This window comes from Dasypus novemcinctus, chromosome 11 (assembly GCF_030445035.2).
Source record: "Dasypus novemcinctus isolate mDasNov1 chromosome 11, mDasNov1.1.hap2, whole genome shotgun sequence".
NCBI classification, from domain to species: domain Eukaryota; kingdom Metazoa; phylum Chordata; class Mammalia; order Cingulata; family Dasypodidae; genus Dasypus; species Dasypus novemcinctus.
The window spans coordinates 107,775,343-107,787,408 of NC_080683.1; the positions used below are offsets into that span (position 1 = coordinate 107,775,343).

At 36.5% G+C, this 12,066-nt stretch overlaps 1 protein-coding gene across 1 annotated transcript in view; it reads left to right on the forward strand.

The window, feature by feature from the left end:
* LAMA2 (laminin subunit alpha 2) overlaps positions 1 to 12,066 on the forward strand; it is a 588,895-nt gene that overhangs the window by 239,600 nt on the left and 337,229 nt on the right. The window contains exons 6-9 of the mRNA XM_071218658.1: positions 720 to 809; positions 2,182 to 2,299; positions 7,808 to 7,986; positions 9,078 to 9,177. Coding sequence (XP_071074759.1) covers positions 720 to 809; positions 2,182 to 2,299; positions 7,808 to 7,986; positions 9,078 to 9,177 — 487 coding nt within the window. The remainder of the gene's footprint in view (positions 1 to 719; positions 810 to 2,181; positions 2,300 to 7,807; positions 7,987 to 9,077; positions 9,178 to 12,066) is intronic.

Consider the following 12,066-nt stretch of genomic DNA (forward strand, 5'->3'; position numbering starts at 1 on the left):
TGACATTATTTTAAAGCAAACTTGCAATACCTCTCTTTCCTTTTTAATATGATTAAGAAATGTAAGCACAAATCTATTGTTAAATTTGCTGGTTCTTTTCAAATCCATCAAGTAGAGCAGTCTGCATGTGATTTGTGAATATGGACGTTCTGATAAGGACAATAAAAGAGATTTTATTTCAAGAAACTAAATAAAACAACTTTTAGGAAGCATTATTGTCCTTGACCCCAGGCAAAAAGCAGGTATTCCAGCATGAACTTTGTACTCCAAGTGGGAAAAGACTGTCTAAAATGCTTGCCTAATATAAATGAGAGCAGGGGTTCTTAACCTTTTTTTTTTGTTCCATGGACCCCTTTGCCAGTCAGGTGAAAGGAATACTACTGTCATTTATTTATTGCATACATTCATAAGTGAAGGAAATGCTAGATTTCCGTTAGAGGTCAGAGAAAATAAAGATAATAAGTTGGTTTTTTTTCCCCAATTCAAGCTCAGGGACCCCAGGTTAAGAACCTCTGAATTAGAGGCACTCTTTCTTTGGGCTATGATTAGAATTCTAGGAGTTACTTGATCAATTTTATGAGCCCTCAGTTGTCTTCCAAGCACACAAACTTGCTTCCAAGGATAAAAACAGAAAGTAAAGTTGTTAACTGAGTGTTCTCCTGTGTTACTTGAACATTGCAGTCATCTTAACAGGATTTCTCTCTGCCTTGCTTCTGCAGTATTACTACTCTGTCAAGGACATTTCAGTTGGCGGGATGTGCATCTGCTATGGTCATGCCAGCGCTTGTCCACTTGATCCAGCAACAAATGTATGTATATTTACAGGCTGCTTAGATGAAATGAAGCCCTGAACTGTGAAATGCTTCATGAGAGACTTTGCTGACAGGAAATGCTGTGAATGGGTGTCAGGTCCCCACGTAGACGGTGTAACCAAAAGCCGTGCCAGGGTGAAATAGAGCTGGCAGTTAGGATGATAGACTTTGAAGTCAGTCATCACAGTATCTGAAAACAGATTAGGTTTTTTTTTTCCAAAAAGGCTCCAAACTGGTTTCTTTTGAAACCTCTCTAGCTATAACAGCCTGCCACATGATTTAGCACTGGAGAATGCCTGCCGTCAATCAACCTGCACAATTCTTTTAAATTTTTTAATTAGAAAAATTAATGGCAACAAATAAAAACATGCATGGAATTAAAGACATAATGGCCATGGGACAGGGTGCTGGGGTTGAGCAGGGGCAGCAGGGAGTGGGGTACAAGAGAATATTCAAGAGAAGGCTGAAATTGTCAGGCTAGAAAATATAGGAAGGCTTTGGGTAGAATTTTTCATTAATGTCTATGTATTAAGTGATCATAACATAAAGAAGAAGATGAATGGGCATCTGATTTTCTCAGTCATAAATAAATTGGAGAAATACAAAATCATCTACTGTGCATATAAGGAAGAAGTATATGGACTAGTAAGATCAGCCGATATAAATAGGGCAATGGGATATTTTTTCCTACTAAAAGTGTAATATGAATGATATTATTTGGAAAGCTTGTTTTCTGGCTAACAGATCACACTGTTATCTCCTTGAGAAGGTTCAAATACTGGGCCTACTTTTCAGATGAGGTTGTAGTGCTTTCTGCAGGGTGTGGATACTCTTGATGGGATGCATTGGTGCACTCTGTTTTCCACGCTTTCAGGGTGCACAGGACAGCTTTGACGACCACTTTCCTGGGGTAACTTGACACTGTACTAGTAGAGCACACGAAGAAGAAGATGAGACCTTGAGAATGCTAGATTTCTAGTCTACCTATGCCACTAGATGTCTAGAAACCCCTTCCCCTCTTCTCATTCCTTAAAATGTTCATAGTACTTGAGGGCAACCTTCATATAAACCTCCAATTCTGAGGCATCAAAGAATTCATTCTTCAAGACAGCTCCCAATCAGGGCTCCCTTCTCAGTGCCAGTGAGAAGGCCAGTGACTCCGGAACCAGCTTGGGTCCCCCTAATCTGGTGTCATTTGAATATACCAGCTCCAAGGCTGGCTCTGCCTCCTTCCCAGATGGGCTGGAGTTTTGCACTTTTGTACATAGTCTAGACATTTTCTCTCTTCTTTGTACTACCTTTCAGGGAAAGCCCATCATGCATGGTTCTATTAATGCTCAAAGTATGCTTTCTCCCCTCTTTTCACCAGAAATCCCGCTGTGAATGTGAGCATAATACTTGTGGGGATAGCTGTGATCAGTGCTGTCCAGGATTCCATCAGAAGCCTTGGCAAGCTGGGACTTTTCTAACTAAAACTGAATGTGAAGGTATGCTCTTCCAACTTGCTTGAAGACGTTTTCTAAAACTATGAAAGCTCATATTTCTGCTTTATGTAATTTATCTAAGGCAATGGCTGGTAAATTCTTTTAACCTGTTACCTTATTACTCCATGTTTCAGGTGTTCTGTTTTGTTTTTTTCAATTTGGCAAATATTTACCAAACACCTATCAATTTACCAATGTGTGAAGGATTATGAGATATAGATAAAGGCATAGGGTATACTTATTGTCATTGATATGAAATTAAAGCTTTTGGAATCACGTATGTGTAGACTAGTAGAAATGCAAATAAACATTCAGCAAAGCCTAGACTAGAAAGAGACCAGCCCTCTAAGCATTTATGGTTATTAAATGATTCTGAAACCAGTGATAACTCCTATTTCCTCTGCCTGCTTCCTTAGCCATCCCCCGCTCTACATCCCATCTCCTAGTAAATAGCATCCAATGCTAAACATCAAATAAAGAGAGAAAAAGCAGCAGTGAGAGATTATATGCTCCATGTTAGATTCAGTTTATTGTCTGAAATAAAGAGCACTATTATTCATTAGTTATACTTGCTAACGGGTGGTATTTGGGGCAGTAGCTGTGAAGGGTAGGAGAATAAGAGGTGACAGAGAAGGCCAAAAAATCAAATGAATAGTTATTACAATAATAATCTTTGATGTTTTAAATACACGGCTTCACATTAATAACAACAATATAGAAATGCTTCATTTTTGAAGTGGCATCCGTGACAATCATTAGCATTGACTATGCTGTGACAATTATTGGAAGTGACAACTGAGAAAAAAGCCAATGATGAAAAAGAGTACAAAGACTGACTGAAAACATGTCACTAATAACACCTTTGATGTCATTAATATGTCACCTTTGAAGACAGACCATATGTGTAGTTGTTCTTGAAGGAAAATATCCAAGTTCAGCACATGACTTTGTAGCCTAATATTTATTGCCCACCGACCCACATGCTGACCCAAATGCTGTGTTTTTGGAGATCTGCTCAGACCCAGGAATAGCCCTAAAAGCAAAGACTAGTGCTGAACTTGTAAACCCAAACTAGCATGGAGCCCAATTCAACTGAGCTCAAATATTAATATTGTAATGAATCAGCCCTAGCCACACTTTATTCAGTTCAAATAGTCTCCATGGCCTCCAAAAAGTGCTTGGTATGTTAACACTAACCCTATATATTTATTGAATGACAAATTAATTCTTCTCATATTTACCATCAATCACAAGTCAGATACGATAGGTCTTTAAAACTATTGAATCTTAGCAAACTTTGATTATAAAATATACCCAAACTACAAAATGTATTTTCTTTTCAGTTTGAGAATCCACTCCTACCGTCAACGTCTTGTGTCCCTCCATTTTCTTCACCCACCACTTTTTCTTTTCGATTTGTGTCTCCCTTCCTGTAAAGATATTTTGGTTTGGAACTCTCTCATCCTTCTTGGGAGGGGTATGGAAAATGAGCTGTCAGTACCTTCTGTTCTGGAGAACCACAGGAGGTCCAGGCTTTGTTTCCTTCCACTCCCCACCCTATTCCTGCCAGTCTCACAGGTACTCAAAAGCCTCTCCCATAGAGAGAATATATTTGTTCCAAAGGTGTATTTAAATCAAATGATACCCAAACCTCTTCAAATTTTAATTAAATTTCTTTTCTGTTTGTGGAATATCAAAGTCTTGAATGGGAGAAGCATTTGAGATTAGGGGTTCTTCCTGTTGTTTCTGATATTTCCTTCACAGTTATAACTTTGATTACATGTGTAAGTGGATCTGAAAATCCTTTACCATTCTCCACTGGCAAATGCATGTTTAAACACAGAAAACAAAAGGACAGATGAAACTTTTGGCATCAGGGGTAACTAAGAAGTGAGAGGAGATTCTCATTTGCTACTACATTCATTTTAAAAATAGTGAGATTATTTTAAAAAATTTTGCTTTGTGAAGCAGATGCAAGGTTTTATTTCCAAATTAAGAAAATAAACATTAACAAAGTAATTAAAGATGGCTTTAACCATAAAGATTTATATAAATACAGTGCTTTGGGTAAATGCATGCATTTCAAAAACCTTCTACAAAAATTGTTTTTTCCAAGTTGGATCACACTCCAATCACCTTAATATTTAGAAAAATCCTCTGTGACATGCCAGATCCCTCTGTAAAATGAATAATCACCTTCTAATTCCTTATAGTTTAACTTGGAATTTCACCAGTCTGGCTTTTTTAAGGTGAGGTTTATCTCTAAAGAGCAAAGAATATTAACCACAGCGCTACTCCTTTACTAAAGAATAGTTTTTTTATCATGTGTCTTGGGCATTCTGTGGAATAGTAAGCTGCTGATGAGACAGCAAAAAAGGGTCTATGTGAGCAGGTGCCCTCGGTCTATGTCCTGTGAGACTATAGATATAGAGCTGTGCAGCATGCATGGCTCTGGACTATAACCAGGAATGCCGGGAAAGATCCTTGCCGCTGGGAGTGCGAAAAGGACTGCTCCAACCTCTGTGTTTTAGCTATGTTAGCTCATGGTTAGATACCACCAGTAATACTCTAAATGTGAGAATAATTTCGTATTCATCTGTACTTCTCTCTACTTATATCAGCAGTAGAAATCTTGGCTCTTTCTTGAAATACATTTTTTAAACAGTGTCTTAGTTTCCCAGGTACTGAAACCAGTGCTATACAATGGGTTGGCTGAAAGAGTGAGGATTTATATTGGCTCAATATTTTGAGGCTAGGAGAAGTCCAAAGTCAGGCATCACCAAGGCATTGCTTTCTCCCTAAAGACTGTGGAGTACTGGCTGGCTGCTGGCAATCCTTGGTCCTTTCACTGTTCTCTCATACGGGGTGTCACATGGCACTTGGAAATGTCTTCTGCTTTCTCTTCCGGTTTCTCTTGACTTCCAGCTTCTTGCTTCTTCTCTCTGTGGTTTTCTCTTTCTTTGGTCTTCTCTAGGGCCTGCAGTGATAGGATTAAAACCCATCCTGCTTCAGTTGGACACTTTAATTAAAAATAACATCTTTTAAATGTCTTATTTACAATGAATTCACAGAAATGGATACATAATTCAACCTACCACACAACAGGGATTTTAAGAATTCTTGTATATTGTACTACAGGTATAAATCTGCTCATAATGCTTGGTAACTTATACCTATTACTATGTGTTCCCTAGAATAAGGCTTGAAAACTCTCCAGTAATATAGTAATACTATGTTTTAAATCAAAAGACAGCAGATTGGGGAAAGTATTTGCAATAAACATGATACTTTATTAAAAGACCTTACAAATGAATAAGAAAAGATCAATAACTTTGAGCAAAGGTCAAAATAGGCATTTTTTAGGAAGATAAATTATTTATAACCATATAAAAAGATTGTCACACTCATAATTAAGGCGTTAACCAGTTAATACCAAAAATGCTATTTTTAACTTATTTATTCATCCATCAAACCCTTGAATGCTAACAAGTCCAGGAGTTGTATTAAAAAGGTTGGTAATACACAGTATTGGTGAGGTTTTGGGGAAACAGGGAGGAAAATGATTTGATAAAGCGATTCTGGAGGTAAGTTTGTGAAGATTTAAAAATTATGCCCTTTGCCCTAGAAATTATACTTCCAGGGATTTAGTTGATAGAGGTACTCTGATTGATATCATGGACAAGGCATATTATCGTGACCCTCATTATTATCCTTCACGACAACTAATTTTGCTACTAATGTTTATTGGGCTGAGCCGTTCTGCATTTGCAAACAACCATTGGCGATAAGTACTGAAATGAAAATAAGAGTTGAATTTTCTCCTCAAAGTCACTCAGCTGACAAATGGGAAGCAGTCTAACATTAGAGCCCCCCACCCCACCTCTAAGTCCTCTCAGTATATATATAAAGACTTGTTTCTAATAGCAAAAGCCTGGAAACATGTAAAGCCTGCCCAGTAATAGGGACCTGATAAGGGATGAAACTGCTCTTTGAGGAGGACCCTTGGTAGCCTTAGGGGAAACAGGGGCTAAAATGGAAACATAGGCTGAATTTCCCTGTTAGTAAATGAAACCAGAAGAGCATATAAATGCCCCCTCCCCCAAATCTGGAATATAAAAAAGATGAAGCAAAAATGAGTAACGTGTGAGTGTATGCACACACACATATGTAGAAATCCATGTACGAATACTGAAGAAGAAACTCAACATTTTTTGCATCTGTGGAGTAGAACTGAAGGTCTGGAAGTTTGAAGTAGGAAGGAGACTCTGCCTAAAACATCTTTTCCTTCGTTCTCATTCTACTCTAAATTCTGCTGTTATTCAACACCTTACCCAGTCCTTTCTGGAGAAAGTGGTTTTTTACATCTCTGAACTAGGACAATGTATCATTGCTAAAGGAAAAGTAGCACGAAGAGGAGAAGAAAAGGGTGTGAAGACAAGGAGGATGAAGAGAAGAAGAAGGCAGAGTAAAAATCAATTGACAACTTATTTATAGAGCATATTGCTAATGGGTTTACATCATTCTTTTACCTGATGCTTTAAAATATCCTGATTTGGTAATTACTATTGACTAGCTCTTGTTTCATGTAGAAACTGAGCCTTAGTGAAATTAGGAAATTGCTAAAGACACAAGCCTACTAATTAGTAGAGACGACACCCACCTCCAAGGCTTTGGTACAAAGACTTATGCTCTTAGGCACTAAGAAACCAGTTCTAGTTTTTTCCTGATTACTTGGCACCTATCATACAACTCATCTCTCTCAAAAGATAGAGCATGAGGGAGAATGGCAATTGGTCAGCAGTGAAGACTCTGGACCTTGATTTCAGAGTTTGGTTGCCAATCCTGAGCATACCTTGTACAAGTTGCTTCATTTTGTATGTTATATATTAGATTCCTAATATATAAAGAGGTTAATAATAGGACCTAACTCATAAAGTGATTTTTAGCTATCAAAGCAGTAGGAAAAAACACAAAACACTTGGAAAAGAGCCTGGCATTTGAAAAATACTAAATAAGTTTTAGTCATTATTAGTAGTCAAAGAAAGGACTAATAGATAGATAGATATACTGTGTACCTGTTTTCACCCTTAAGTTCTAATGCAAATAGTTGCGTATAGTAATTTTTCATTACAGATTACATGGTTTTTAATCATTCAGGGCCAGCCTTCTTTAATTTATTAAGTTTGTCATAATAGGAAATTACAGGTTGAACCATATGAAATTGTAATTTTATAAGTCAAAATTCTTTAAATACCAGAAATTTCATATGGTTCAGCTTAATTTATATGTTTAAAATATCAATTTCCATTAAAAATTTGATTTTAGTCATACCTCCACTAAATCTGAATACTTTCTAGAGTTCTTTGTACTGATTTATATCATACACACACACTAAGTATAATATAATTTTCTATGTTGTACAAAAATCTTATTCATGTATAACTGAAAATGTTTTATAATATATCTAAAATCTGAATTTAATGTTTAATAATTTATTTTTCCCTGGTATAGCTTGCAATTGTCATGGGAAAGCTGAAGAATGCTATTACGATGAAAATGTTGCTGGAAGAAATCTGAGTTTAAATATCCAGGGAAGGTACATTGGAGGGGGCGTGTGCATTAATTGTACCCAAAACACTGCTGGTATAAATTGTGAGACATGCCTTGATGGCTTCTTCAGACCCAAAGGGGTAAAGTATGCTTTTTCTTTTATGAAATGTTATTTTGACTTTATTTATGCTGAGATGTATTATTCAGAAAAATAAATTGTTTCTCTGAAAAGTTGAACTTCAAATTCAAAAAAAAGACATAAATTGATTTTCTTGTTAATGTGGTAAATCTTCACTGATAAACTTTTAAAATATTAAACTTTGCATGCCTTGGATAAACCCCACTTAGTAATGAGATATTATCTTTTGTATATATTGGATGATTTGGTTTGCTAATATTTGGTTAAGAATTTTTGCAACTACTCATGAGGGATATTGGTCTGTGATTTTGTTTCCTTGCAATGTGTTTGCCATGCTTATATAGCAGGGCATGCTGGCCTCAAAAGAAGAGTTGGGAAATGTTCCCTCTTCCTGTTTCCCAAAGAATTTGTGTAACATTAGAATTAATTTTTTAAAAAACGCTTAATAGAATTCTCCAGTGCAACTGTCTAGGCTTTTAGCTCTTTTTATGGGAAAGACTTTGATAATGGATTCCACTTTGTTAATAGATCTAGAGCTAAATAGGTTTTGCATTTTCCCTTGGGTCAATTTTGATGCAATGGGTTTTTCAATGAGTTTGTTCATTTCGCCTAATTTGTCAAAATTTATTGCCATAAAAGTTTTTCTGACATTCTGTTGTTAACCTTTTAAGGACTACAGTCTCAGTACTGGTATCTCTTCTTTAATTCCTAAAATCATTCACTTTTTTTTCTTTTTTATTGAATTATCTTGCTAGGGGTTTATCAGATTTCTTAATCGTATATCAAAAAACATTTGCCCTTTATTTTCTGTTTATATTTTGCATCTTCTGGGTGTATTTGAAAATTTGTATAGGAAGTTGGAAAGTGGAAATATTGGTAGATAAATTTTATAACTCATAAACTCTTAGAATAAATGAATTTTAGAAATTACAAATATGTCTTAGAGGTAACTTCTTATAATTTTCTCAAAATAGTTTATTGCTATGCATTATCAGTTAATTTATATATTAATTTGTCCTTGAATTTTTTCTGAATTGAAAACTATTGGTGTTTTTATTATACTTGATTAAAAGCATTTTAATATTTTGTTAGGTATCTCCAAACCATCCAAGACCATGCCAGCCATGTCATTGTGATACAGTTGGCTCCTTAAGTGAAGTCTGTGTCAAGGATGAGAAACATGCTCAACGAGGTAAGGATTGGAGTAGAGAGCTAAAGTTCTATGGAAAGACAACTAAAAGCCAAATATTATATGATTCTTTTCAAGAGAAAAGTTTGCCGTATTTTTCATTCAGATAATAAATTTATTTTTATATCTTTCAGTGTTCTCTCCAGGGAGCAGCTTATTATTCCCCCAAATTATCAGTTTTGCTTTATCTTAATGCTTTAAAGGCAAGAAGAGTTGAATCATTTGCTTTATAGATCTAACAATCCACCAGTCTGTCTATCTTATCTTCTGGTCAACCACAAATCTGTGGTGTGGTTTATGTAATTTTTGAATGCCTTTTGTTACTTACGAGTTGTTTTATTGCTTCTATGGTTTCTAATGTGAAATAACAGCATACATTGAAAGGTGTGTGTTTTAGTGAGAAGAGGAGGTAGAGGTGATCAAAGAAGGATTACAAGATGTAAATAATACTATAGAAAGGAGAAAATGTATGCAAAGGACTGAAAAAGATAATAACCATGAGCTAAGGAAGGGAAAGAGACTGACACTAATTTAAACCAAACACTTGCTTTGAGGCATGAAATTCACAATGAACTCCAAACATTGAGGAATCAAATGCCAACATAACTCCTTGATGTATAACATTCAGGAGCTACTTTCAGGGCAGTTGCTTGCCAAGTTTAAGTACAAAATTCATAGAATGTATCTGGAACAGTTACTTTCTATCTCTAGAACTGGATTCTTCTTTTCTGTGGAAAGGCTAAAAATAGATCACTGCTACAATATAGGTATTTTCCCCTCAGTGAATTTAGAGCTAAAAGACTGGCAATGTTTCTTGGGCACATTTTAGCTTACCTTCTTTCTTTATAAAACTGTAGAATTATCATTTTGAGCATTACAGTCTTAAATCTTGAAAATTTTAAAAAACTGATATATATCAATATTTAAATTTGAATAATTGGGATCGTATATAATTTTGAGGATCCCTTTCCTTCTTTTAATTTTTAATTTTTAGTTAAGTCTTTTTTTTAAACATACATAGATCACAAAAAATGTTACATTAAAAAATGTAAGAGGTTCCCTTATACCCCATACCACACCTGCCCCACTTCACCCACATCAACAACTTCTGTCATCATTGAGGCACATTCATTGCATTTGGTGAATACGTTTTGGAGCACTGCTACACTGCATGGATTATAGTTTACATTGTAGCTTACACTCTTCCCCAGTCCATTCGATGGGTTATGGTAGGGTATATAATGTCCAGCATCTGTCCCTGCAGTATTATTCAGGATAACTCCAGGTCCCAAAAATACCCCCATTCACACCTCTTCTTCCTTCTCCCTGCCCTCAGCAACTCCTGTGGCCACTATATCCACATTGATGATACAGTTTCTTCCATTGCTAGAGTCACAATAGTTCTATAGTAGAACACCAGTAAGTCCACTCAAATCCATATTTTATTCCTCCATCCTGAGGACCCTCGGATGGTGATGTCCACTCCACCTCTAAATCAAGAGGGGGCTTAGATTCCACATGACTGATGGATGCAATTCTCTTGCTTGCAGTTGTAGATACTCTTGGTTCTCTGGTGTGGTGGTTGACCATCTTCACCTCCCTGTTAGCTGAGATCCCTTTCCTTTTTATAGGAAAAACTGAACTACAATGCTATTTTCAAGAGTATCATTTAGCTCCTCCTTCAATTGATAAATATATTACCAATGAAAATTTAGAGAAATAGAAAGGTAGAAAAATGAATATAAAATGCAGTGATAATTGAGCAGAGATACTATTCCTTGAGATTGTCTGCCCTGTCAAAAGTGTCTAGATGTCTCTAGAGCCCTCAGGAGCCCCCATGTTTGGGGCACTGTTTACTATGGTAGTCAATGAGATCCTCCTGAGACATGCATAAATGTAACCTCTGGAATCACCTCCCACTTACTTTGAAATCTGTTAGCCATAAAAACTCATTGTATTTAATATTTCCCCCTTTTGGTCAAGACTCTTTTCCAAATGCATGGCTAGTTGGCATTCAGTAGTAATTCCTTGGTGCCAGGTAGTTTCATCCCTGGGAGTCATGTCCCATGCTGGGGGTGGGGGGAAAGTGTGTGTTTACATGCTGAGTTTGGCTAAGAAAAAGGCTACATTTGAGCAACAGGGAGGCTTTCAGGAGGTAGCTCTTGGGCAATGTATAATACTAGGCTAAGTTTCAATTTCACAAGAATAAGGTTCATAAGTACAATATCAGGGCCTAGCATAATGGGCTGTCCTCCTTCCCTAGGCACTACCCTTGTACTTGGGGGATTCTTTCCTCTTTATTGGAGAATGTAGCAGGACTTTCCAGGATGGGAATTCAATATTCTTTCAGTTATTGTGTGGGTCTCCATCCACCAAGATAACACCCCATGACCACTTGAACATATTCATATGCCTTAGAGGCATGGCCCAGGTGTACCCCTCCCCACACATTACCCCATCCCTGACACCTACACCAGCGATTCTCCCCTGCCACTATTGTGACCTTTTTGTGATCCAAAACCTCCCCCCAAACAAAACCAAGAATAAATAAATAAAAATAATCAGAATGTTCAAAAAATAACAAATATAATGCAAACATAAAAAACAAAAAATAAGTTTTAATTGTCTTCCATCACTGTAAGATCTGTTATCTAAGTACAGTGACAATTTCTTCCATCTATTCCTCCAGTGTCATCTTTTTCATCTATCTTCAAAGAAGCTTTAAGTTACGGAAAAGTCACATAGAAAATATAGGGGATTCCCATATGCCCAATGCCCTTCACCTGCTGCACTCAACCCTCCCCTCTCACACTGTCCCTTATTAATAACATCTTACATGAGTACAGTACAGTTGTTACAATTGATGTGCAAATATTGAAGCATTGCTACTAC